At 40.1% G+C, this 27,077-nt stretch overlaps 4 protein-coding genes across 6 annotated transcripts; all 4 read right to left on the bottom strand.

Moving 5' to 3' along the window:
- Positions 1-8,008: 8,008 nt before the first annotated feature.
- Positions 8,009-10,925, bottom strand: LOC131983683 (interferon-induced protein 44-like). Its single transcript, XM_059348447.1, has 7 exons — positions 10,739-10,925; positions 10,558-10,591; positions 10,235-10,433; positions 9,748-9,897; positions 9,199-9,370; positions 8,979-9,079; positions 8,009-8,843 (listed from the first exon to the last, which is right to left on the bottom strand). The coding sequence occupies exons 1-7, from the start codon at positions 10,764-10,766 to the stop codon at positions 8,682-8,684; spliced, it is 846 nt and encodes a 281-aa protein (XP_059204430.1). The 5' UTR covers positions 10,767-10,925; the 3' UTR covers positions 8,009-8,681.
- Positions 10,926-14,836: 3,911 nt separating this feature from the next.
- LOC131983440 (interferon-induced protein 44-like) lies at positions 14,837-16,620 on the bottom strand. The gene is made up of 5 exons (XM_059348149.1): positions 16,615-16,620; positions 15,991-16,140; positions 15,462-15,633; positions 15,247-15,347; positions 14,837-15,101 (listed from the first exon to the last, which is right to left on the bottom strand). Exons 1-5 carry the CDS (start codon positions 16,618-16,620, stop codon positions 14,940-14,942), a joined length of 591 nt encoding a protein of 196 aa, XP_059204132.1. The 3' UTR covers positions 14,837-14,939.
- A 26-nt stretch (positions 16,621-16,646) lies between these two features.
- LOC131983684 (interferon-induced protein 44-like) lies at positions 16,647-17,304 on the bottom strand. The gene is made up of 3 exons (XM_059348448.1): positions 17,242-17,304; positions 17,097-17,130; positions 16,647-16,959 (listed from the first exon to the last, which is right to left on the bottom strand). The coding sequence occupies exons 1-3, from the start codon at positions 17,285-17,287 to the stop codon at positions 16,755-16,757; spliced, it is 285 nt and encodes a 94-aa protein (XP_059204431.1). The 5' UTR covers positions 17,288-17,304; the 3' UTR covers positions 16,647-16,754.
- Positions 17,305-20,072: 2,768 nt separating this feature from the next.
- Positions 20,073-23,609, bottom strand: LOC131982691 (interferon-induced protein 44-like). 3 transcript variants are annotated; one of them, XM_059347247.1, is made up of 7 exons: positions 22,964-23,609; positions 22,260-22,427; positions 21,937-22,135; positions 21,449-21,598; positions 20,949-21,120; positions 20,734-20,834; positions 20,073-20,627 (listed from the first exon to the last, which is right to left on the bottom strand). In XM_059347247.1, the coding sequence occupies exons 2-7, from the start codon at positions 22,361-22,363 to the stop codon at positions 20,466-20,468; spliced, it is 888 nt and encodes a 295-aa protein (XP_059203230.1). In that variant the 5' UTR covers positions 22,364-22,427; positions 22,964-23,609; the 3' UTR covers positions 20,073-20,465. The 3 variants fall into 3 exon arrangements, with proteins under 3 accessions (XP_059203230.1, XP_059203232.1, XP_059203229.1); XM_059347249.1 differs by lacking the exon at positions 22,964-23,609 and having other exon boundaries at positions 22,260-22,293; positions 22,416-22,532; XM_059347246.1 differs by lacking the exon at positions 22,964-23,609 and having other exon boundaries at positions 22,260-22,516.
- Between the last annotated feature and the right edge of the window lie 3,468 nt (positions 23,610-27,077).

The following is a 27,077-nucleotide window of genomic DNA, read 5'->3' as shown; positions in this document are numbered from 1 at the left end:
GTCGAGCTGTTCACCTGGAAGTGGCAAGCAATTTGGATACAGACTCCTGCATCAATGCCATACGTCGCTTTTTATGTCGGAGGGGGCCTATACTGTCAATCCGAACTGACTGTGGTACAAATTTTGTGGGTGCTCAAAAGGAGTTGGAGGCAGCTTTAACTCAGCTAGATCATCAAAGGATTCATGATGCACTGCTGACCGATCAAATACAATGGATATTTAATCCGCCACATGGAGCCCACTTTGGAGGAGTGTGGGAAAGGTTGATCAGGCTTGTCAAAAAAGTACTCTCTTCTGTTTTGAAACAACAAACAATGGATGACGAAACACTACAGACGGCTCTATGTGAGGTTGAATGCATTCTCAATGATAGACCAATCACAACTGTTTCAACAGACCCTAATGATCTAGAGCCCCTAACACCAAACCACCTGCTGCAGTTGAACTCTAAACCCCTCCTGCCGCCTGGACTCTTTTGTAAAGATGACCTCTACTCCAGAAAGAGATGGAAACAAGTGCAATACCTCGCAGACCTGTTCTGGCAAAGGTGGACGAAGGAATATCTGGCACTCATGCAGCAGAGGCAGAAGTGGGTCAAGATGAGAAGGAACTTGGAAGTCAACGATGTAGTAATTATAGTAGATGATACTGCACCCAGGAACTCATGGCCCTTAGGCAGGGTGGTGAAGACCTTGCCAGGAGCTAAAGGTCTTGTCCGGAGTGTTTTAGTTCAAACCAAGACAGGCATCCGACAAAGACCCATCGATAAACTCTGTTTACTGTTGGAAGCTGAAAAGTGAGCTCAAAGACAATGCCAATGCCCCAGTCCCACTGCCCTGAACAATATACACACAACCACATACACAACAACCCTTTAATTTATCTATACATTGCCACATTTACATTTTTTTGGATTTTTCCTACATAATGGACTGTATATGGCAGATATGCCACTATGGACACTTGCAGATGGACTTTGGGGGGGGGGTTCATATGCGGCTTATGAAATGGAATGATGTAATCATCAAATGTATGTTATATTCATCAAATGTAGGTTGATACGATGATGGAAAGATGTGATGTGTTATATTCTACGTCACATATTTTGGTATATTTCATAGGTATTTGTGTTTTCTGGCTCCATTTGAGTATTTTTCCTGTAATTGTTTTGCTATTGCGTCTACAATTAGGAGCCGGTATGTTGGAGCCATATTGAAAATGTAGATATCATTTGAAAATAGGTAAACTTGTTTTAAGTTAATTATTTTATTTTTTATTTGTAAAGAAATTATTTCTGAGGTTTGGAATTTCTGAAGGAACTTGGAGACACTTATTTTGTTTGTATTAGGATGATGACGTCGTGTTGCGCCTCCCACGGCCAGGTGTCTATTTAATTTTTGTGAATGGGGTTTTTTGGATGGTTAGGAGGCGGAGTATGAATAGTTTTTCGACCGCACTCAAACATTTGTAAACACATTTAGAAACCATCGCATTAAGTGAAGATGTTTTATTTTGTATTGACGATGGGGAAAGTCAACCGGAATTACGTTTAATAAATATCAGAGCTGGATAAGCGTCTCCGTGCGTGCTTATTGTGATGTGTGTCGGCGCCTCAGCCGCCTAACCTGTTTGGCTAAAAGGACAAAGGATTAGCCACTTCACATACAGTTAGTCAAAGCTATATATTTTAAAACTTCAACATCATGCATTATCTTCCAAGGTGTGACAGGTCAAGACTTACTTACCTCCCCCCATAGCTGTAAAGTCAAACATTTACAAGTTAATATGGATGAATTTATATTTTATGAAGAATTTCTTCAGTTGGAGATTCTTGTCTTGGTAGTAAACATAGAGAATGTTTCTTATATTACATTCCATTCATATAGTCATTTAATCTTATATCACATTTTTACATTAAGACACCTGGTGCTTCGACTGTGTCCCTGTTGCTATGGTTACTTCGATCCATTATCAGGAATTTATAGACACCCTGCAGCCAATCAGAATTGAGTATTTACCCAGAGCATGTTATAACAATAATTCAAGTCCAACATTTCAAAACATACTAAATTAAATTTAAAAAAAGTCAAAACAATTTTTACTTTTAAGTTCAGTAAATATTCAAAAGATAAAATATGGAGGGGTCTATACATAAATATAAAATAAATATATAAATGTCTATACAGTGAACAAAACAATGAAAGAGACAGATATTAAATCAAACCAAGTAAACATAACTTGCCCTTCTTAAGAGTAACATCCACATCCACATCCATATCTGAGGAAAAATCCTTACCTTTGCTTATGTTGCTCTGGACAGAGTGACACTGCAATGTCGAGAAGGGGAGGGGTTTTTTATATCATCTCCTCTTGCTTTCAGTTTCATTTTTCCATTTACAGTAAACCACATGACTAAACACTTTATCGATCGGAGATCAATTTAAACTCTTACCAATGTAAATTCTGTTTCTGAAAACTGACTGTTTCCAGTAGAATGGAGCCTATTTCCCTTCTACATTCGGAGGTGGTGAACTTCTATGGAATTAATATTTAGTCAGTAGTGTGGACATTTTATTAGTGTCAAAATGTCAGAAAAAAAACATTAAATTAAGAAATCTGTACAGCAATTTTAGCATGTTCCAAAAATGATTGCTTATGTAGAAATCACATTCTGACTAGTGGAAACTGATTTATAGACATTTATAAATTCATTGAAAGGATTCAGTGATTCCTCTTTCACTGATAAGAATAACCATTAATATAACAATATTTACAATTGAATTTCCACATGTTTAACATGATGACTGTTTGTTTGAATGCCATTTAAACATTTAGGAGTGAGTTAAAGACAAACAGTGTAGTTATTAACTCGCTTACCGTACTTTGCATGATATTATATCGTAGCATTTATCTCTAAAGCTTCTCAATTTATATATATATATATCCATGCCAGCACTGGACCTGGCCAGAACAGCACAGGGTTCTGCCGCCGGAAGTACGCACCTGGGTGAAGGAGCATGAGCCAGCGGAGGGGCTCATAGCCGCCAAGCTAGCGTTGCAGTATCTGAATGCTTGGAGAGGGGGCCCAGCTTCACGCTCCACCGGTGCAGCACCCCGACCAACCTCCCAGCCACTGCAGACCTGGCCCAGGAGGACAGAGTACAGACAGGAGGTTCCAGGTACCAACCCCAGCACTGCCCCAAACCAACAAGCCTCTGGTAAGGATTTTGTCGGTTACTATTGCCAGCAGCCGGGCCACAAAGCTTCTGTTTGTCCCATACAGAAGGCAAAGGTCAGTGGTGCCTGCTATGCACCACGTCCAGAAGTGGGGCCCATTGAAAATAAAACAGATCAAATGCAACATCATAAAACTGTCAGTATAAATGGGCAGCAGGTCACTGCTCTCTTGGACACTGGTAGCTGCACCATGGCAGAAGGGTCCCTCAACACACGCTCCTTCTAAGCGCCACCGTTATTGAATTTAGTCAAAGCCGTTAGAGCTGCCAGTGCGTAATGCTGCCAAAATCATTTTTACGCATCAGTTTATAAGCCACACTTAACTTGTTGTCCCAATTAAACATCACATACGGGATCAAATATGCACCACACCTGACTTATTCTCAAAGGATTTCCCACACACGTTTTTTTCTCCGGAGAGAGGGATCTGTGGTCATGGATCGCTGTGCACCTGTAGCGTTAACATCTCCATAATAATAATAATAATAATAATAATAATAATCCATGTTAAACCAAAGGGGAAACGGTCGGCGATCGGCACTTTGACACAGTGATTAAGGCAGGTTAACTGTGAAAAATGTATGCGCTCCATAATCAGAATCACAAGACCTTTATTGATCTCTGGAGGGAAATTCGGTGTATAGCAGAATATATAGACTTAAGAAAATATACAATCTTAATATCAAAACATATAGACTTCAACATACTATCATTGCACAAGTAAGCAGCACTACGCAGGTGAAGTCTAAAATATGATAATAGATTTTAAAAAATCATCTATCCCCTCATATTTAGAACGGGTTATTGATGGTGGAAAACGGCCTTTTCCCTCCATTTTCCGAGAGCTATGAACTATAAAAATAATGTCAGTTGTGTGTAGTATGAGTTTAGACATGAAACACGAGCATAAAAGACAGTAGTTTCTGCCAAACAAAAGTTTGCGGTGCCACCGCACATTCTCACGGCACCTCGAAAGGTTGCGGAGCGGTCTGCACATTCTCACGGCAAGTTTACTTTTCATACATGTGGCGTGTGTGGAAAAAACAGCGTACGCAATGTTTTTGTGCATACGCAGTGTTGATACATGAGGCCCCTGGACAGTAGTCTCTGTGAAAGTGGCACTAAGGGCCCAAAGAAGTCCCGTCGCCAATGTTGCTTTGAGAAGCAGCTAAGGCAGACTGAATCAGAGTTGGAAAATGTTGTGTCAAAAGAAATGTGGGAAGTGCCTCAAAATATTGCTGAGCTGCAGAGGGGAGATAAAACCCTGAAGCTTTTATTTTCTAAGGTGGGAGAAGAGGCAAATGGAGGTTGTGTGGGGAGGGAAATGTTCAGTGTTGACAATGATGTGTTGTACATAACTACAGATGAACACAAGCACCTGGTGATCCCTGCTAGCTGCAGACCACTGATTATGCACCCGGCACACACACTTCCATGGGCTGGACACCTTGACCTTAACAAAACATACCCATGCATCAGTTCACGGTTTTATTGGCCCTCCATGTACACAGACATTCAGAGATATTGCACCACATGCCCCACATGTTAAAAAACATGCCCTGGTCATAAGAAGATGCTGCAGAAATTTGTGGATGATACGGGCAAAGACTGGGATCGCTGGTTGCCTTTTCTGCATTTGCCTACCGGGAGGTTCCCCAGGCCTCAACCGGTTTCTCACCATGTGAACTGTATGGCTGGGAGGTATAGGGACCCTTGGACCTGCTTCGAAAGAGCTGGGAAGGCCCTTCCAGCACTTCAAGCGACAGAGGGGTGGTGCAGTTCGTGCTGGAGATGAGGGACCGGCTGGAGAGATACCAGGTCCTCCTGGTCAACCTGCAGGAGACCCAGAATAAACAGAAAGCCTGGTATGACCAACACGCCTGACACTGCAAGTTCCAAGCTGGCCAATAGATCCTGTTGCTGTTCCCTTCCTCCAACAGCAAACTTCTGGCAAAATGGCAAGGGCCATACAACGTCACCAGCAAGATGGGCCCAACAGCTGGTGTGAAAATTGAAGCAGGAGATAGAAGAGATGCTGAAGCTTGGGGTGATTGAGTCTTCCAACTCAGAGTGGTGCAGTTCCGTGGTCATCGTGTTTATAAAGGATGGCTCCCTGCGGATCTGCATCAACTTCAGAAAGCTCAATTCCATCTCTGAGTTTGACGCCTACCCCATGCCCAGAATCGATGAGTTGCTGGAAAAGATTGGAGCAGCCAGATACATCACCACCCTGGATCTGTGTAAGGGATAGTGGTGCCCCTGGAGAAGCCATACACAGCGTTCCGGACACCAGTGGGACTCTTCAAGTTTACAGTGATGCCATTTGGACTGGCCATTTGGAAAATGTGCTTATGTTGCCAACGTGTTTTTTCTTTTTCTTTTTTTCTCTCTCCTCCCCTATCCTCATGTTATGCTGTATCCCTTTTCTTCCGTCCCTGTCTTCCTGTCCTGTCCACCCCTTTGTCATATTGTATGTATGTTTGTGTATATGTACATACGGGTTGATGGCTAATTTCGCTGGCACTTGTTCTCATCGACAATAAAGGTTCATTCATAAAGTTTAATTAATTCATTCAATTGGTAGCAGGCCTTGCATATTTAAAACTTTACATCCAAGTTCCGCATTTCAAGTTCCGACTTTCAGTGTAAATTGAACACAACATAAGTCGTTAAGGTAAGAATGTATTAGACCTGCCTTCAAAATAAAAACAAACACATGTAGCTTTCAAAATAATAGCACATGGATGTGTTAGCAGAGTCCACCACAGAATTAACAAAATATGATGCCTTAAATAAAACAGAACCCTTATTCTCCTTTACAATAATTCATTAAAAATATGCAATGATTCACATGGAATAGTGGCATTAGAAAGTGCGACAGGCACACCTCATGATCACCAGATTTGACTCAGTTATGGGCTAATAAGTGCTGATAAACGCCCATTCAATCTTCTGTACTGATGCTAATGTCTTTTTAATATTTAGTCAGTATTGCTGATCATCATTCACTTCATTAGTGTAAATTACATTGACATGTCAAAATGTCAGCTAAAACATTAATTTAAGAAATTTGTGGAGCAATTTTATCATGGTACAAATGGCACTAAGGGTGCGGTCAGGTCCGTCACGCATGAATTGCAGCTTGTCATGTCCCAAGTTACACTTGCGTATTGGGCTGTACAATGCATAAACTCTACAGACAACTTTGCATATTTCCCCCATATGTATAGCTCCACCAGTGACTGAACTTGGTAAACATGCCACCAGTGATTATCCTACAGGTAGACTGAGGGTCAAGTGATGGCACATGATGACACACAGTGATGGTATTGGTCTTGCTCTTATTGTTGGGTTACAGCTCTTAATGTGTTCTTCTTTATGTTTGCAATTTAAAGAACCCCATCTCTAAAAAGTGGACTTCAAGGAGTCTTTTATATTCTCTACTAATGAAAGATAAATCATTAAAACACAATCAGACAGCCAATGCCAACGGGGATGTCAGAGTGACTACACATTGTTTTCATACAGTCTATGGTTCAAACCTAGAGAGTGGATGATAACACACAATTTCAGGATAACCAACTGTCTTGTTACTTTAATATGCTTTTAGTGCTGAAAATGACAAACAGCTTTTACCTTTAAACAAAAGCACTAATGTTTATTTTCTTATTTTATCTCTCGTTCTCCAAATGCTGGTTCAACTGGTTTCAGTTGTTTTCAGTGATTCATTCCAACTGACGTCACACACACACACACACACATATATATATGTATGTATGTATGTATGTATGTATTGGCCATGAATGTGTTACACATGAAGTTTTATAACTAAGTTCAGGAACAAGGACCACTCCTTAAACACACCCAATTTCCGCCACCAGTATACATAAGCACGCCTCATCCGTTCCCTTCCTCTTGGTCTCCGTTTGTCATACTATGCGTCAGACGAATACCGCACCACAACAACACTTACCCCCATCATTGAGCAGGAGATTCGCACCCATCCTTCGGACAGCGAGCAGGGTGGTAACAAACCACTGGTCTTCTCCCACCTACCTCAATTACATCTGCCAAGACCAGTCCGACATCAGAAATGCCCATTTGCGCCGTTCGGCTTGAGGCACCTCTTTGGGGGCTATTCCCGGGCCAAGGCTTGCCAGAGGCGACTCCATTCCCCTGCCCGGAAGCAACTCCCCAGCTCCCCAAGCACCCAACCCTCAGAGGACCACTCTCCAATCCGCAACCACCCCCTTCATCCCTCTCTTCCCTACCCCCTAATCCCCACGACCCCTCACCCCATCCTATACCCCATAACTCCAATCATCCCCGCGACCCATCCCCTCCCCACCTTCCCCTCCATCCTCATCCTCTACAGCTCACATTCCATCCAATCCCTCTACCCTCAGTGAAAGAGACCCCATCTCCACTTCACAATAAACAATTCCAAATTCATACATCTGTTGGTGTGGTCCCTGTAAGTGAATATGTACAAGGATGTTTTAATCTCCTGGAAAATGCTCCTGTCTGTTATACAACCCTGAATTGAAAAAAATATGGGACGTTGTCTAAAACTTTAATAAAAAAAGAATGTGATAATTTGCAAGCCTTTGTGACATATATTCAATTAAAAACTGTACAAATACAATATATATAGATGTACTAGTTTATTTAACAATGTTATGGGACAGCTTGCTTTTGCTTCTTCCTAATCTTTTTAAATCACCAAAGTCACAATAACAACACTTATTATGATATTGATTTTATTAGATTGTCCTCTTCTTTAATACATCACAGCAATACATTGTTAAGCTTCTGTGTTGATAATGTTACTCCTGCCTGCTTCTCCAGTAGGAAATACACTGACTATTGATTATAGATTCCTCATACAACCACACTGCAACTATCCCTCAATATATCCGTTTTAAAAACAAAACTGTATTTGCTAAATTAAAGGCGAATTACTTTCGCCGTTGGCAGTTAGCCACCATGGTTAACCACAGGGACTAACCATTGGACAAACTAGCTTACTGCTCACTCACCAGAAGTGACACCCATAATTATATTTACAGTAGAGCCCCAAAAGTGAGATGGATAGAGTTGGACCAAACAATCAATATGTTGTATGTCAGACTTGTTGTATAATGTAACCATCGACTAGAAACCCATCAGAAGGCTGGTAGTGAAGGTCACTTGGTTTTGCAACGTAAAATCTGTGTAGCAACAAAGTGAAAGTGTTTGCTTTCTTAATAAAAACTTAAATCATGAAATGCTGCTATACCTCATACTATTTTAATTAATATTACAATATATGTGTAAAATGATTGGAAAAGAAAATAATTTTTTTTTTTTAAAGTACCCTGAACATTAATATTAAAGGGTTTCTTAAAGAAGCACATTTTTTTCATGCTTTGATCGTACAAAGTCTTCTTCAGCAGAATGCAGATCTACGGATTGTTGAGGAAGTCTTCTCCAAATGTGATCATCTGTCTCAGTGCGTTCAGTATCACCACATCATTGTCATCATTCATGATGGCATCTGTACCGTAGTTCTTCACGAGGAAGATGCAGTCCTGAGGAAGACCCAGCAACATGTGGAATGTGTCGACCTGAGTTTTAAAGTAAAAGCATTTTCAGTTGATCAGAGAGGATTTTTGTGCATAAAAACAGAAAATTGAAATTGGGACTTGAATTTCGGCATAATTCCAAAAATGCTTCAAAAAATATCACCAATAGAAACCTACCTGTTCCTTCAGGTACTTGCTCCTATAGACATCCTTTATATTTTTTTTGGTTTTAGGACAGGCTTCATCCACTTTGGTGAGAATAGCCAGTTGGGGAATTCCTGTCAAAACAGAAACCTAATCAGTATTTTAATTCATTTATTTATTTTGGAGCTCATGAAGGCCAATATGACATCATTATTCCACACAGAGTAATAACCACTGTAATGTCTGCTCATACCCATGTCACTGGCTGCAAGTCTGACTTCTCTCATCTTCTTCACAACTTCTTTACTTAATAAAGATACTGAGCCGACAGGAAGCACACAGACCAGAACGTGAACTTTGTCGTCCAGAGTGGGAGATGACCTGTAACCTTCATCACCCTCCGTCAGTTTCTGGCTGGGACAGAACTAGAAGGAAATGGAAATACAGAATTATGCTTTGTTTTTTTGTTGTTTTGTTTTTTTTATAAATAATGTCATGCATTTTTTAAGGAAAAAATAGTTTAATGCAAAATTGTAAAAAAGTATAATTAACAAAAAGGTTCCCTGCAGAGTTTCTGACTTGTAATAATAGTTTCTCAACAGTGTGGCGTAGTGTCTCTAGGTGGCAGTACTGCATCAGAAATGCAGCAATGCAAAGACAGGAGAGAAGCAAACTGCTTACTGCAGCAGTAAGAGAAAGAGGAGGGAAATGCATTCATTTCATCAGTTTAAACTTCAGATACACACAATACCCTGAATCCAGAAAGAAAACAGGGCACCTTTAAATGATGTCAGAGTTTTACCTTGTAACCGTCTTTCACATGTCCTCTCAGGGCCAGTTCAACATCTTCCTCAAGAACACCAGCGTTGGTATCTTTCTCAAAGCCCATGATGTCATTGAACACAAAAGAATAAAAGTCGTCTGGACCTTTATGGATTTTGTAAGTTTTATACTGTAAAACAGAGGGCACAAATATTGCATCATCTTAGTAAAACCCAGGTACATAGACAACTCTTACACCAAGAGTTACTTGATTTCATTCAGCAATTGAACCCCAATGAACAGAAATGCAGATTTGTCCGGTGTATTGATCATGGATGTGTGACACTAAGCTGCATGTTTAGTGTCAGAACAACACAGAAGTAAGACAGGAACCTAAAAAACCTTTTGGTTTATGCACTTTTTAGTAACTTTTACACAATGGGCTCCATCTTTCAGTCAGGGATCCAGTTCTTACAATTCCTCTATGGTGGCATCAGATTATGACAACAATCAACAGGTATTCATACCTTTCTTGTGAAGCTGGTCCCAGATATTGCATCCGTCAAGGCTCGACCCATAATTCTGCCTTGTAAAACACTATCCACAGAGTTGATGAAACTGGACTTGCCGGCACCGACCGGTCCATGAAGCAGAATCCTGAGATGATTGACTTCTTGGTTTTGAGGTTGGTAGGTTCTCATAAAATCGAGGTCTTCCTGCTTGTTCCTGTTACATGACAGAACATTATTAGATTAAAATACTGCATTAATATGATACTGTTTTTTATTATTGAATGCACAGTAGTAACCTTGTGATTCACCACACTGACTTTATGTTTGCTCATACTCACCATGATAGATTCCTCCATGGCTGACTGAAAAGTGCTGAAGAAAATATAACACGTTGACATACAGTTAGTCAAAGCTATATATTTTAAAACTTCAACATCATGCATTATCTTCCATTAGATTTTTCAATATTTGGAACATCTTACAAGAAGGAGAAGGTGTGACAGGTCAAGACTTACTTACCTCCCCCCATAGCTGTAAAGTCAAACATTTACAAGTTAATATGGATTAATTTATATTTTATGAAGAATTTCTTCAGTTGGAGATTCTTGTCTTGGTAGTAAACATAGAGAATGTTTCTTATATAACATTCCATACATATAGTAATTTAATCTTATATTACATTTTTACATTAAGACACCTGGTGCTTCGACTGTGTCCCTGTTGCTATGATTACTTCTATCCATTATCAGGAATTTATAGACACCCTGGAGCCAATCAGAATTGAGTATTTACCCAGAGCATGGTATAACAATAATTCAAGTCAAAGCATTTCAAAACATACTAAATTAAATTTAAAAAAAACTCAAAACAATTTTTACTTTTGAATTCAGTAAATATTCAAAAGATAAAATATGGAGGGGTCTATACATAAATATATAAAATAAATATATAAATGTCTATACAGTGAACAAAACAATGAAAGAGACAGATATTAAATCAAACCAAGTAAACATAACTTGCCCTTCTTAAGAGTAACATCCACATCCATATCCATATCTGAGGAAAAATCCTTACCTTTGCTTATGTTGCTCTGGACAGAGTGACACTGCAATGTCGAGAAGGGGAGAGGGTTTTTATATCCTCTCCTCTTGCTTTCAGTTTCATTTTTCCATTTACAGTAAACCACATGACTAAACACTTTATCGATCGGAGATCAATTTAAACTCTTACCAATGTAAATTCTCATTTAGTTCATGCAAGATGTGGCTGACTGTTTCTAGTAGAATGGAGCCTATTTCCCTTCTACATTCGGAGGTGGTGAACTTCTATGGAATTAATATTTAGTCAGTAGTGTGGACATTTTATTAGTGTCAAAATGTCAGCAAAAAAACATTAAATTAAGAAACTGTACAGCAATGTTAGCATGTTACAAAAATTATTGCTTATGTAGAAATCACATTCTGACTAGTGGAAACTGATTTATAGACATTTATGAATTCATTGAAAGGATTCAGTGATTCCTCTTTCACTGATAAGAATAACCATTAAAATAACAATATTTACAATTGAATTTCCACATGTTTAACATCATGATTGTTTGATTGAATGCCATTTAAACATTTAGGATTGAGTTAAAGACAGTGTAGTTATTAACTTGCTTACTGTACTTTGCATGAAAAAAATACTTTATATCGTAGCATTTAGCTCTAAAGCTTCTCAATTTATATATATATATACATATATATATATATATATATATATATATTACATTGGCAGCACAGCAAAGGAGAGACGAGGTGGTAGACCTGCTGGTAGTGATCAGAGGGCTGACAGCACGGCGACAGCCAGCAGTCCCAGATTGGACCTGCCCACACCAGCACCCCGGCATATGCAGAGGGGCACACCACGGGTGGTATAACCAGCAGCATCCATCCAGTTTCCGGGGGCAAGCAGTAGGTCCGACCAGACTGGAGGCCCTATGGCGAGCCCAGAATTCCCCAATATTAAATGGGGGAGGACATTGAAAAGTATTTACTCCACTTTGAGTGGATTGCAAAAACATGGCATTGGCCAGAGGATGAGTGGGCATGCCGCCTAGTGCCACTGCTGGCGGGCAAGGCGTTGGAGGCCTACACGGTGATGGATGAGTAGAGGGCCCACTGGTATCCTGACCTAAAGACTGCGCTTCTGGCAAAATCGACATCTCGCCAGAAACCTACCGGCAGCAGTTCAGGTCCATGACGACTCCACCTGGTGAGAACCCTACTGAGACCTACCACCGCCTGAGGGGCCTCTACCAGCACTGGACCCGGCCAGAACAGCACGAGGAGCAGATCAGGGAGATCATCATCCTGGAGCAGCTACTGCGGGTTCTGCCGCCGGGAGTATGAACCTGGGTGAAGGAGCATGAGCCAGCGGAGTGGCTCATAGCCGCCAAGCTGGCGTTGCAGTATCTGGATGCTCAGAGAGGGGGCCCAGCTTCACGCTCCACCGGTGCAGCACCCCAACCAACCTACCAGCCACCGCAGACCCGGCCCAGGAGGACAGAGTACAGACAGGAGGTTCCAGGTACCAACCCCAGCACTGCCCCAAACCAACAAGCCTCTGGTAAGGATTTTGTCGGTTACTATTGCCAGCAGCCAGGCCACAAAGCTTCTGTTTGTCCCTTACAGAAGGCAAAGGTCAGTGGTGCCTGCTATCCATCACATCCAGAAGTGGGGCCCAATGAAAATAAAACAGATCAAATGCAACATCATAAAACTGTCAGTATAAATGGGCAGCAGGTCACTGCTCTCTTGGACACTGGTAGCTTCACGTCCCTGATTAAGCACAATTTGGTGCCAGCAGGCTGTGTGGACTACAGCCGACAGAAAGACATTTTGTGTGTGCATGGGGATAAGCATCCCTATCCCAGAGCTGATGTGACAATTACCAGCCCTACCTGTTGACTGTTGGGGTGGTTCAGAACTTGCCTGTGGATATGATCCTTGGATGGGACTTACCTGTTTTGATGAACTTGCTGCACGATAAGGAAGTGCCAGTGGAAACAGACTGTGGGGAAGGCAATGTTTCATGTTCTGGGATCACCCGAGCCCAAGCGAAAGGTGTCCAACCACTCCCAGCAGCAGCTAAGGCAGACTGAATCAGAGTTGGAAAATGTTGTGTCAAAACTTCGGTAATGCTCGGGAAGGAGCCCGAGCATTACCGACTAGAAATAGTTGGGCTCACCTCCGCGCATAGCGTGGGCTCTGGAACCAAACTCCTGGAGAGAGGCTGGACTCTCTCCTTTTCTGGAGTTTCCGGATAATGATCATTAAGCATGTAAATATGTTATGTTCTATGTTACATGTGTCAGAGTGTCACACACCTACGACTGGAAGTTAACATAATCAACATACTTATTTTAACTCAAACCATGATCTTTTACTAATTTTAACCAAGTAGCTTTATTGCCTAAACTTTTTGGAATCTGAGATTTATTATCCAGCTTATTTTTTAATGTGGAAGTTAATAGCTTACTTACAAGTACATTTTTGACTACCTTGTGTTGCTCCTCGGGTTGAATGGATCAAAGATGCACAACTACTCTTACAAAAGCACCTTATCAATACCTCCACAGTGGAAATGTTGGCAATGTATTAATACACAACATAGGTGACCTGATATTAATGTAGGATGGCATCCAGGGATGGAGCTAATAATTAACTCAGTTGTTAAAATCACACCGCTGCAAAATTAACTTTAGACACCAAAATAAAAACTTGTTTGAAAAAACTCCAAATCAGTGTAGACAATATTCATAATATCTCCTTGCCGTCATAAAGCTTCTGACGGGGAACTGAAGCTATCCATTGACAAAAAAAACAGATTTTACCTCACAGAACACAGTAGATGCTGGTTTATCTCTGCCTTGAACAGTTAGTTTTTGGCTGTTGGTTTTGATTTTTCCTAAGGGTTTGAAATCATCAGAGTCAAACAAGAACAATACAATTATTATGATTTATTTTATTAGATTATTCTATTTTTAAATCAATTCAGCTGCTGCCACCATCCACCGCAGTACACTTTTAAGCTTCAATGTGTTGATAATGTTACTGCTGCCTGCTTCTCCAGTAGAAAATGCAGTGACTATGGATAATAGATAGTTCACATAACCAACTATCCCTCAGTATGTCCGTTTTAAAAACTAACTCATTAGAAGTTCAGAAGTTACAAAACTGATTATTTTTTACAGTAGAGCCCCAAAAATAAAGTGGATAGAGTAGGAACAAAAAACCCATGTGTTTGTATGTCAGACTTGATGTATAATATAATCACCATCGACTAGAAACCCATATATATATATATATATATATATATACATATATATATATACACACACATATATATATATATATATATATATATACATATATATATATATACATATATATACACACACACACACACACACACACACACACACACACAGACACTTCTTATCACATATCACAAAGTATTTGGAAGGAAAATAAACAAATAAAAAATAAAAGGTTTGAGCTTTTATTTAAGAAAGCAAACACTTTGTATGTATGTATATATATATATATATATATATTTGAAGCTCTTTTTAAAAACATAAAAAATAAAGTAAATAGGCACCTTCGAAATTACCATTAACATGTTTTTTAAAGAAAACATTTTTTCCCCAAGCTTTGATGGTACAAAGTCTTCAGCAGGTCTACAGGTCGTTGAGGAAGTCGTCCCCAAAGTCTATCATCTGTCTCAGTGCGTTCAGTATCACCACATCATTGTCATCATTCATGTTGGGATCTGGACCATAGGTCTTCACGAGGAAGATGCAGTTCTGTGGAACACCCAGCAACAAGCTGAATGCATCGACCTGAGTTTTAAAGTAAGAGAAATTTTCAGTTGATCAGTACATTAATGGGGCGACCAAAGAGGATTTTTGTGCATTAAAACTGAAACTAAAATAGATTTGTTCAATATAATAATTGTTTTAAATAAATCACCAGAAAAAAACCTACCTGTTCCTTCAGGTACTTGCTCTTATAGACATCCTTTATATTTTTGTTGGTTTCAGGACAGGCTTCATCCACTTTGGTGAGAATAGCCAGTTGGGGAATTCCTGTCAAGACAGAAACCTAATCAGTATTATAAGCTTTTATTTTGGAGCTCATAAAGGCTAATATGACATTATTATTCCTCACAGAGTAATAACCACTGTGATGTCTGCTCATACCCATGTCTCTGGCTGTGATTCTGACTTCTCTCATCTTCTTCACAACTTCTGCACTTGTTAAAGATACTTTGTCGGCAGGAAGCACACAGACCAGAACGTGAACTTTGTCGTCCAGAGTGGGAGATGAGTTGTAATATTTATCACCCTTCATCAGTTTCTGGATAGGCAAGAACTAGAAAGCAAAGAAAATACAGAATTATGTTTTTTTTAAATAAATAATGTCATGCATTTTTTAAGGAAAAATTGTTGAATGCAAAATTGCAAAAAATAATAATCAACAAAAAGGTTCCCTGCAGATTTTCTGACTTGTAATAAAAGTTTCTCAACAGTGTGGCGTAGTGTCTCTAGGTGGCAGTACTGCATCAGAAATGCAGCAAAGCAAAGGCAGGAGAGAAGCAAACTGCTTACTGCAGCAGTAAGAGAAAGAGGAGGGAAATGCATTCATTTCATCAGTTTAAACTTCAGATACACACAATTCCCTGAATCCAGAAAGAAAACAGGGCACCTTTAAATGATGTCAGAGTTTTACCTGGTAACCGTCTTCCACATGTCCTCCCAGGACCAGTTTGACGTCTTTCACAAGAACACCAGTGTTGGTATCTTTCTCAAAGCCCATGATGTCATTGAACACAAAAGGATAAAAGTTGCCTTGACCTCTATGGATCTTGTATGTTTCATACTGTAAAACAGAGGGCACAAATATTGCATCATCTTAGCAAATCCCAGGTACATAGACAACTCTTACACCAAAAAATATCATGAATTCATGATTACATGATTTCATTCAACAACTGAACCCTAATGAACAGAAATGCAGATTTCACCGGTGTATTGATCATGGATGTGTGACACTAAGCTGCATGTTTAGTGACAGAACAACACAGAAGTAAGACAGGAACCTAAAAAACCTTTTGGTTTATGCACTCTGTAGCAACTTTTACACAATGGGCCCCATCTTTCAGTCAGGGATCCAGTTCTTACAATTCATCCATGGTGGCATCATATTAAACCCTAGAATATATTACCTAGCTACACTTTAACCCAGAGTTGAATTTTAAATCTGAAAAAATAAATAAAATAAAATACAGTTCCAAGGGTTTGCTAGGATTAGGATTGTATTGCATACATTACTTGAGTTGAGTATAATTTCTACCTCCATTTAAGATACTCCTAATGCATTTTTTTTTTTTTTTTTTTTACAAATGTGGTCTTCAATCCATTCTTAACTGCATGTAGTTCTTTAAGTATTGAAAGATCTTCTAAAATTGTTGTATGACAACAATCAACAGGTATTCATACCTTTGTGGTGAAGCTTTTCCCAGAGATTGCATCTGTTTGAACTCGACCGGCAATTCTGCCTTGTAAGACACTGTCCACAGAGTTGATGAAACTGGACTTGCCGGCACCGGTTGGTCCATGAAGCAGAATCCTGAGATGTTTGACTTCTTTGTGTCGAGGTTGGTAGGTTCTCACAAAAGTGAGGTCTTCCTGCTTGTTCCTGTTACATGACAGATTAATATAAGTTCAAAATACTGCATCAATATGACACTGTATTGTATTATTGACTGCACAGTAGGAACCTTGTAAGTGAGGCCACAGTGGCACCACACTGACTTCATGTGTGCTCATACTCACCATGACAGATTCCTCCATGGCTGATCTAAAAGTGCTGAAAAATATATAACACATGTTGACATGCAGTTAGTCAAATCTATATTTTAAAACTCTAACATCATGCATTATTTTCCCATGAACTTTTGCAACATTTTGAACATCTTACGAGGAGGTGGAGGTGGAGGTGGAGCTCGAAACAGGAATCCTCCCATTGCTGTAAAGTAAGACATTAACATGTTAAATATGCAGGAATTTATAGAATCTGAACAATTTATTTTTTCATTTCCTAACATAAAATGTTAACATCAGTTGGAGATTCTGGTCATAGTAGTAAACAGAGAATGTTTACTTTCTATTACATTTAGTACATATGCACATTTAATCTTATATTTAATGTGTACATTATTTCATATTTATTACATGGTATAACAATAATTAATGTCTAAGTATGTGAAAGCAAACTGAATTAAAAAAAGTTAAGACTAGTTTAACTTCTAAGCAGTAAATATTCAAAAGACAAAAGATGGAGAGGAAAAAGTTCTACAGTGAACAAAAATAATGAAAGAAATGAGATATTAAATCAAACCAAGTTTCCTCCACAATACTAACTCTGAAACTCTGAAAAAATCACAAGGAGAATGTTTTTAGTTTAAAGGATTTACTTTTAACTTGACCTGATTTGGATTTGGCACTGAATACTGAAATGATTACACTGAACTGAACAAATCACAATCACAATAGTATGTTAATATTAATACCACATCTGAGGACAGCCATAATAGAAAATCCTTACCTTTGCTTACGTGGCTCTGGACAGAGAGACACTGTAATGTTGAAAAGGAGAGTGTTTTTATATCGTCTCCTCCTGCTTTAAGTTTCTTTTTTCCATTTCCAAGCCACACCTCTCTTGATCACCAGATTTGACTCATGATAAACGCCCATTCAACCGTCTGTACTGATACTGATGTCTTTTTAATATCTAGTCAGTAGTGCTGACTATCATTCATTTTATTAGTGAAAATTACATTTTGACATGTCAAAAAAAACTGCTAAAACATTAATTTAAGAAATTTGTGGAGTAATTGTATCATGGTACAAATGGCACTAAGGGTGCGGTCAGGTCCATCACGCATGAATTGCAGCTTGTCATGTCCCAAGTTACACTACTGTTACATTTGGAAATGGTCCCCTCCAGAATCCCCAGCTTCAACACAAAAGTTTCAGCGTTTGTTGGCACCTATGGGTCCAAGGAAAATCTGTGAAGATGCTGAGGTGTGTAAAAAGGATGGGTTAAATGCAGAGTTGGCATTTCCCTATTATAGGACTAACAAGGGAATCTGAAATCTAAAAATCTTACGTAATTTGCTGTACAATGCCTGAGCTCTACAGACAACTTTGCATATTTCCCCCATATGTATAGCCCCACCAGTGACTGAACTTGGTAAACATGCCACCAGTGATTATCCTACAGGTAGACTGAGGGTCAAGTGATGGCACATGATGACACACAGTGATGGTATTGGTCTTGCTCTTATTGTTGGGTTACAGCTCTTAATGTGTTAAACAAGTTAAAGTTAAACAAAACATCCATATAAAGAAGAACAATGGGAAGAATAGTCCTATAAATATTAATGTAAAAGGGCATTAAAACACAATCAGAGAGCCAATGCAACCAACAGGGACGTCACAGTGACTAAACATTGTTTTCATACAGTCTATGGTTCAAACCTAGAGAGTGGATTACAACACACACTTTCAGGATAACCAACTGTCTCATTACTTAAAATGCTTTCAATAGGGTCAATGAGGGTCAGTGTATGTTTACACAACAGCACTAATGTTTTTTTTGTTCATTCTCCAAATGCCGGTTCAACTGGTTTCAGTTGTTTTCAGATTCACTCCACCTGACGTCTTAGGTTCTTTTAATGCTAACACTTCGGCTTACGTATACTTGAACATACATTTCTGTTTTTTAAACATTTCCATTTCAAATGTTAACTGTTTTAGTATTTCAAATATTTAAGCTGTGGATTTTCAGCCATTAGGATTGATAGATTTCTGAATGAGCCACAAAATGATTGCAGCACTAACTCAAGACTGAATGAGGGAGCGGCTGCATTTAGTGATGAAAACATGTAGATTAGAATCAAAGGAATGATGTAGAGCAACACATACTATAATAGGCTGTCCTCCCACAGTGAGGATAGTTTCATTTTCACTGGTTAATGTCAAATACTTTGTGGCAGGACACACAGCAATGCTCTACAGCTTTATTCGCTGCTGTATAATATGAGCCGACCTCCACTTAAAAATGTCCCCATAGTTCATTTTCTACAAAAGAGCTGAATATAAACCATACTCACATTTATTGCTGGGTGGCGACCTCAAGTGGCCGCAGTGATTACAACAGCAGCAAAGTCAGCAGCAGGTCAGGGTGGATGGATGGGTCAAACAAACAAAGGACTTTAACTGTTTGTGTCACAAGTGGAGCCAAAGGTCAACTTATTTATTTTTACTTAACATGACTACATAATGAACATTAAGTATGTAAATATGTCATGTTCTATATTACATATGTCAGAGTGTCACTACCTACGAATGGAAGTAAACAATCAACTTACTTATTTTAACTTAAAGGATGATCTTTTCCTAATTTTACCCAAGTAGCTTTATTGCCTAAATCAACCAAACACAACATTACAAATCAACATTAAGCATGTGTTTAAATCTGCTGCTGTTACATTAAGGTACAAGGATGTTTTAATCTCCTATAGGTAGGGTTGCTAATTTAGAAAATGCTCCTGTGGGTCATACAACCCCGAATCAAAAAAAAAAGAATGTTATAATTTGTGAATCCTTTGTGACATATATTCAATTGAAAACTGTACACATACTATATATATGTACATATATATATATATATATATATGTATATATATATATATATATATATATATATAGAGAGAGAGAGAGAGAGAGAGAGAGAGAGAGAGAGAGAGAGAGAGAGAGAGAGTTTATTCAGACTGAAACTTTTTTGGGCAATGACTTCTGAATTTGATACATTCTCTAGTTTATTTAACAATGTTATGAGACAGCTTGCTTTTGCTTTTTCCTAATAGTTTAAATCACCAAAGTCACAATAACAACACTTATTATATTGATTTTATTAGTTTGTTCTTTTCTTAAGTACATCACAGCAGTACATTGTTAAGCTTCTGTGTTGATAATGTTACTCCTGCCTGCTTCTCCAGTAGGAAATATACTGACTATTGATAATAGATTCCTCATACAACCACACTGCAACTGTAAATTAATTCAATAAATTAAATACAGAGGCACTTTTTTTTCCAAGCTTTGATTGTAAAGAGTCTTCTTCAGCAGAATGCAGGTCTACAGGTCGTTGAGGAAGTCTTCTCCAAAGTGTATCATCTGTCCCAGTGCGTTCAGTATCAGCGCATCTTTGTCATCAATCATGATGGCATCTGTACCGTAGTTCTTCACAAGGAAGATGCAGTCCTGAGGAAGACCCAGTAACGAGCTGAATTTGTCGACCTGAGTTTTAAAGTAAAGTTGCATAAAAACAGAAAATTGAAATTGGGACTTGAATTCCGACATAATTCTAAAAGTGCTTCTAAAAATATCACCAATAGAAACCTACCTGTTCCTTCAGGTACCTGCTCTTATAGACATTCTTTATATTTTTGTTGGTTTCAGGACAGGCTTCATCCACTTTGGTGAGAATAGCCAGTTGGGGAATTCCTGTCAAGACAGAAACCTAATCAGTACTATAAGCTTTTATTTTGGAGCTCATAAAGGCCAATATGATATCATTATTCCTCACAGAGTAATAACCACTGTGATGTCTGCTCATACCCATGTTAGTGGCTGCGAGTCTGACTTCTCTCATCTTCTTCACAACTTCTTTACTTAATAAAGATACTGAGCCGACAGGAAGCACACAGACCAGAACGTGAACTTTGTCGTCCAGAGTGGGAGATGACCTGTAACCTTCATCACCCTCTGTCAGTTTCTGGCTGGGACAGAACTAGAAGGAAATGGAAAAACAGAATTATGCTTTTTTGTTTTGTTTGTTTTTATAAATAATGTCGTGCATTTTTTAAGGAAAAATAGTTCAATGCAAAATTGCAAAAAAGTATAATTAACAAAAAGGTTCCCTGCAGATTTTCTGACTTGTAATAAAAGTTTCTCAACAGTGTGGCGTAGTGTCTCTAGGTGGCAGTACTGCATCAGAAATGCAGAAAAGCAAAGGCAGTCAAATGCATTCATTTCATCAGTTTAAACTTCAGAGATACACACAATTCCCTGAATCCAGAAAGAAAACAGGGCACCTTTAAATGATGTCAGAGTTTTACCTGGTAACCGTCTTCCACATGTCCTCTCAGGGCCAGTTTGACGTCTTCCACAAGAACACCAGTGTTGGTATCTTTCTCAAAGCCCATGATGTCATTGAACACAAAAGAATAAAAGTCGTCTGGACCTTTATGGATTTTGTAAGTTTTATACTGTAAAACAGAGGGCACAAATATTGCATCATCTTAGTAAAACCCAGGTACATAGACAACTCTTACACCAAGAGTTACTTGATTTCATTCAGCAATTGAACCCCAATGAACAGAAATGCAGATTTGTCCGGTGTATTGATCATGGATGTGTGACACTAAGCTGCATGTTTAGTGTCAGAACAACACAGAAGTAAGACAGGAACCTAAAAAAGCTTTTGGTTTATGCACTTTTTTAGTAACTTTTACACAATGGGCCCCATCTTTCAGTCAGGGATCCAGTTCTTACAATTCCTCTATGGTGGCATCAGATTATGACAACAATCAACAGGTATTCATACCTTTCTGGTGAAGCTGGTCCCAGATATTGCATCCGTCAAGGCTCGACCCATAATTCTGCCTTGTAAGATACTATCCACAGAGTTGATGAAACTGGACTTGCCGGCACCGACCGGTCCATGAAGCAGAATCCTGAGATGATTGACTTCTTGGTTTTGAGGTTGGTAGGTTCTCATAAAATCGAGGTCTTCCTGCTTGTTCCTGTTACATGACAGAACATTATTAGATTAAAATACTGCATTAATATGATACTGTTTTTTATTATTGACTGCACAGTAGTAACCTTGTGATTCACCACACTGACTTTATGTTTGCTCATACTCACCATGATAGATTCCTCCATGGCTGACTGAAAAGTGCTGATGCAAAAAAAATAACACATGTTGACATAGTCAAAGCTATACATTTTAAAACTTCAACATCATGCATTATCTTCCATCTTACAAGAAGGAGAAGGTGTGACAGGTCAAGACTTACTTACCTCCCCCCATAGCTGTAAAGTCAAACATTTACAAGTTAATATGGATGAATTTATATTTTATGAAGAATTTCTTCAGTTGGAGATTCTTGTCTTGGTAGTAAACATAGAGAATGTTTCTTATATAACATTCCATACATATAGTCATTTAATCTTATATTACATTTTTACATTAATACACCTGGTGCTTTGACTGTGTCCCTGTTGCTATGGTTATTTCTATCCATTATCAGGAATCTATAGACACCCTGCAGCCAATCAGAATTGAGTATTTACCCAGAGCATGGTATAACAATAATTCAAGTCCAAACATTTCAAAACATACTAAATTAAATTTAAAAAAAGTCAAAACAATTTTTACTTTTAAGCTCAGTAAATATTCAAAAGATAAAATATGGAGGGGTCTATACATAAATATATAAAATAAATATATAAATGTCTATAGAGTGAACAAAACAATAAAAGAGACAGATATTAAATCAAACCAAGTAAACATAAATTGCCCTTCTTAAGAGTAACATCCACATCCACATCTGAGGAAAAATCCTTACCTTTGCTTATGTTGCTCTGGACAGAGTGACACTGCAATATTGAGAAGGGGAGGGGATTTTTATATCCTCTCCTCTTGCTTTCAGTTTCATTTTTCCATTTACAGTAAACCACATGACTAAACACTTTATCGATCTGAGATCAATTTAAACTCTTACCAATGTAAATTCTGTTTCTGAAAACTGACTGTTTCCAGTAGAATGGAGCCTATTTCCCTTCTACATTCGGAGGTGGTGAACTTCTATGGAATTAATATTTAGTCAGTAGTATGGACATTTTATTAGTGTCAAAATGTCAGAAAAAAACATTAAATTAAGAAATCTGTACAGCAATTTTAGCATGTTCCAAAAATTATTGCTTATGTAGAAATCACATTCTGACTAGTGGAAACTGATTTATAGACATTTATAAATTCATTGACAGGATTCAGTAATTCCTCTTTCACTGATAAGAATAACCATTAAAATAACAATATTTACAATTGAATTTCCACATGTTTAACATCATGATTGTTTGATTGAATGCCATTTAAACATTTAGGAGTGAGTTAAAGACAGTGTAGTTATTAACTTGCTTACCGTACTTTGCATGAAAAAAATACTTTATATCGTAGCATTTAGCTCTAAAGCTTCTCAATTTATGTATATATATATATATATATATATATATATATATATATAAATATATATATATATGTATATTATATATTATGTATATATATTATATATATGTATATATATTACATTGGCAGCACAGCAAAGGAGAGACGAGGTGGTAGACCTGCTGGTAGTGATCAGAGGGCTGACAGCACGGCGACAGCCAGCAGTCCCAGATTGGCCCTGCCCACCTCAGCACCCCGGCATATGCAGAGGGACACACCACGGGTGGTATAACCAGCAGCAACCATCCAGTTTCCGGGCCAAGCAGTAGGTCCGACCAGACTGGAGGCCCTATGGCGAGCCCAGAATTCCCTAATATTAAATGGGGGAGGACATTGAAAACGATTTACTCCGCTTTGAGTGGATTGCAAAAACATGGCATTGGCCAGAGGATGAGTGGGCATGCCGCCTAGTGCCACTGCTGGCGGGCAAGGCGTTGGAGGCCTACACGGCGATGGGGGCCTACACGGCGATGGATGAGTAGAGGGCCCACTGGTATCCTGACCTAAAGACTGCGCTTCTGGCAAAATCAACATCTCGCCAGAAACCTACCGGCAGCAGTTCAGGTCCATGACGACTCCACCTGGTGAGAACCCTACTGAGACCTACCACCGCCTGAGGGGCCTCTACCAGCACTGGACCCGGCCAGAACAGCACGAGGAGCAGATCAGGGAGATCATCATCCTGGAGCAGCTACTGCGGGTTCTGCCGCCGGGAGTATGAACCTGGGTGAAGGAGCATGAGCCAGCGGAGTGGCTCATAGCCGCCAAGCTGGCGTTGCAGTATCTGGATGCTCAGAGAGGGGGCCCAGCTTCACACTCCAGTGGTGCAGCACCCCGACCAACCTACCAGCCACCGCAGACCCGGCCCAGGAGGACAGAGTACAGACAGGAGGTTCCAGGTACCAACCCCAGCACTGCCCCAAACCAACAAGCCTCTGGTAAGGATTTTGTCGGTTACTATTGCCAGCAGCCGGGCCACAAAGCTTCTGTTTGTCCCTTACAGAAGGCAAAGGTCAGTGGTGCCTGCTATCCATCACATCCAGAAGTGGGGCCCAATGAAAATAAAACAGATCAAATGCAACATCATAAAACTGTCAGTATAAATGGGCAGCAGGTCACTGCTCTCTTGGACACTGGTAGCTTCACGTCCCTGATTAAGCACAACTTGGTGCCAGCAGGCTGTGTGGACTACAGCCGACAGAAAGACATTTTGTGTGTGCATGGGGATAAGCATCCCTATCCCAGAGCTGATGTGACAATTACCAGCCCTACCTGTTGACTGTTCGGGTGGTTCAGAACTTGCCTGTGGATATGATCCTTGGATGGGACTTACCTGTTTTGATGAACTTGCTGCACGATAAGGAAGTGCCAGTGGAAACAGACTGTGGGGAAGGCAATGTTTCATGTCCTGGGATCACCCGAGCCCAAGCGAAAGGTGTCCAACCACTCCCAGACCTGGACAGTAGTCTGTGTGAAGGTGGCACCAAAGGGCCCAAAGAAGTCCTGTCGCCAATGTTGCTTTGAGAAGCAGCTAAGGCAGACTGAATCAGAGTTGGAAAATGTTGTGTCAAAAGAAATGTGGGAAGTGCCTCAAAATATTGCTGAGCTGCAGAGGGGAGATAAAACCCTGAAGCTTTTATTTTCTAAGGTGGGAGAAGAGGCAAATGGAGGTTGTGTGGGGAGGGAAATGTTCAGTGTTGACAATGATGTGTTGTAAATAACTACAGATGAACACAAGCACCTGGTGATCCCTGCTAGCTGCAGACCACTGATTATGCACCGCACGCACACTTGCATGGGCTGGACACCTTGGCCTTGATAAAACATACCCACGCATCTGTTCACGGTTTTATTGGCCCTCCATGTTCACAGACATTCAGAAATATTGCACCACATGCCCCACATGTCAGAAAACATGCCCTGGCCATAAGTCTGACAGAGCATTGCTACACCCACTACCGATCATCTCCACTCCTTTCCGCAGGTCCTGATGTCTTTTTTATATATAGTCAGTAGTGCTGACGATCATTCACTTTATTTGTGTAAATTACATTTTGACATGTCAAAATATCAAAAACAAACAACGACGGCCTTCAGACCACAGCTCCTACCAGCCTGTGATGGGCCATTTGAACATGGCCCATTCGGACTCCATGTCCCCAACCTCACCCGGGATGCTGGAGAAATTCTTCCGGAGGTGTGAGTTAAAGATCCTGATCCGCCACCTGATCCGACTCACCACCAGGTGGTGATCAGTTGACAGCTCTGCTCCTCTCTACACCCGAGTGTCCAAAACATGCGGCTGCAGATCTGACAATACGATAATGAAATCGATCATCGATCTTTGGCCTAGAGTGCTCTGGTACCAATTACACTTATGGGCAACTCCATGTGCGAACATGGTGTCCGTTATGGACAATTCGTGACTAGCACAGAAGTCCAATAAACAAAACACCACTCGGGTTCAGGTAGGTCGTTGCTCCCAATCACCCCCCTCCAGGTACCATCATCGTTACCCAGGTGAGCATTGAAGTCTCCCAGAAGAACAATAGAGTCCCAAGGTGGTACCCCTTCCAAGACACCACCCAGAGACTCCAAGAAGGCCGGGTACTCCGAACTGCTGTTTGGTGCATATAAGCACAAACGACAGTCAGAGACCTTCTCCTTGCGACTTGCAGCCGCAAGGAGGTGACCCTCTCATTCCTCGGGGAGAACTCCAACACAGCAGTGCTCAGCTGGAGGGTTGTGTGTATCCCCAACCGCCCGGCGCCTCTCACCCTGAGCAACTCCAGAAAGCCTGACTCAATATGCACCTGACCCTTAAGCCTAACTCTGCAGATGGTGGGCCTACAGGTCGGCGGGTCCACGTGATTTCTTCAGTTGAGCCTGGCCGGGCCCCGTGGACGAAGGCCCGGCAACCAAACGCTCACCTGCGTGCTCCCCTTCCAGGTCTGGCTCCTACAGGGGGCACCGGTTCACCCGCGATGTACTCAGTTGTTCGTTTTCCTGCTTCATTCAGTGAGTCGGGCGGCAGGCAAAAGATGGGGACCTGGGAGTGCAGACCCCTGGCTCCAGCGGCTAGTTCTGGGGACGTGGAACGTCACCTCGCTGGCGGGGAAGGAGCCCGAGCTTGTGCGGGAGGTGGAGCATTACAGACTAGAAATAGTTGGGCTCACCTCCGCGCATAGCGTGGGCTCTGGAACCAAACTCCTGGAGAGAGGCTGGACTCTCTCCTTTTCTGGAGTTTCCGGATAATGATCATTAAGCATGTAAATATGTTATGTTCTATGTTACATGTGTCAGAGTGTCACACACCTACGACTGGAAGTTAACAACTGGAAGTTAACTTTTTAGAATCTGATATTTATTATCCAGCTTATTTTTTAATGTGGAAGTTAATAGCTTACTTGCAAGTACATTTTTTACTACCTTGTGTTGCTCCTCGGGTTGAATGG

This window comes from Centropristis striata, chromosome 13 (genome assembly GCF_030273125.1).
Source record: "Centropristis striata isolate RG_2023a ecotype Rhode Island chromosome 13, C.striata_1.0, whole genome shotgun sequence".
Classification (NCBI taxonomy): domain Eukaryota; kingdom Metazoa; phylum Chordata; class Actinopteri; order Perciformes; family Serranidae; genus Centropristis; species Centropristis striata.
The sequence above is the reverse complement of the archived record's forward strand: the minus strand, read 5'-3'. Positions and strand labels throughout refer to the sequence as shown.

Coding starts and splice junctions, on each gene's coding strand:
- LOC131983683 (XM_059348447.1), bottom strand. CDS start 10,766: ATGTTTGACTTTACAGCTATGGGGGGAG. Junction 9,371..9,747: donor ATGTGAAAGACGGTTACAAG/GTAAAACTCTGA, acceptor ATTTCCTTCTAG/TTCTGTCCCAGCCAGAAACT. Junction 8,844..8,978: donor GCAAGTACCTGAAGGAACAG/GTAGGTTTCTAT, acceptor TTTAAAACTCAG/GTCGACACATTCCACATGTT.
- LOC131982691 (XM_059347247.1), bottom strand. CDS start 22,363: ATGCATGATGTTGAAGTTTTAAAATGTATAGCTTTGACTATGTCAACA. Junction 22,136..22,259: donor CCATGGAGGAATCTATCATG/GTGAGTATGAGC, acceptor GTCATGTAACAG/GAACAAGCAGGAAGACCTCG. Junction 20,835..20,948: donor ACTCGCAGCCACTAACATGG/GTATGAGCAGAC, acceptor CTGTCTTGACAG/GAATTCCCCAACTGGCTATT.
- LOC131983684 (XM_059348448.1), bottom strand. CDS start 17,287: ATGGGAGGATTCCTGTTTCGAGCTCCACCTCCACCTCCACCTCCTC. Junction 17,131..17,241: donor ACCTCCACCTCCACCTCCTC/GTAAGATGTTCA, acceptor TATATTTTTCAG/CACTTTTAGATCAGCCATGG. Junction 16,960..17,096: donor CCATGGAGGAATCTGTCATG/GTGAGTATGAGC, acceptor GTCATGTAACAG/GAACAAGCAGGAAGACCTCA.
- LOC131983440 (XM_059348149.1), bottom strand. Junction 15,634..15,990: donor ATGTGGAAGACGGTTACCAG/GTAAAACTCTGA, acceptor TTTGCTTTCTAG/TTCTTGCCTATCCAGAAACT. Junction 15,348..15,461: donor AATCACAGCCAGAGACATGG/GTATGAGCAGAC, acceptor CTGTCTTGACAG/GAATTCCCCAACTGGCTATT.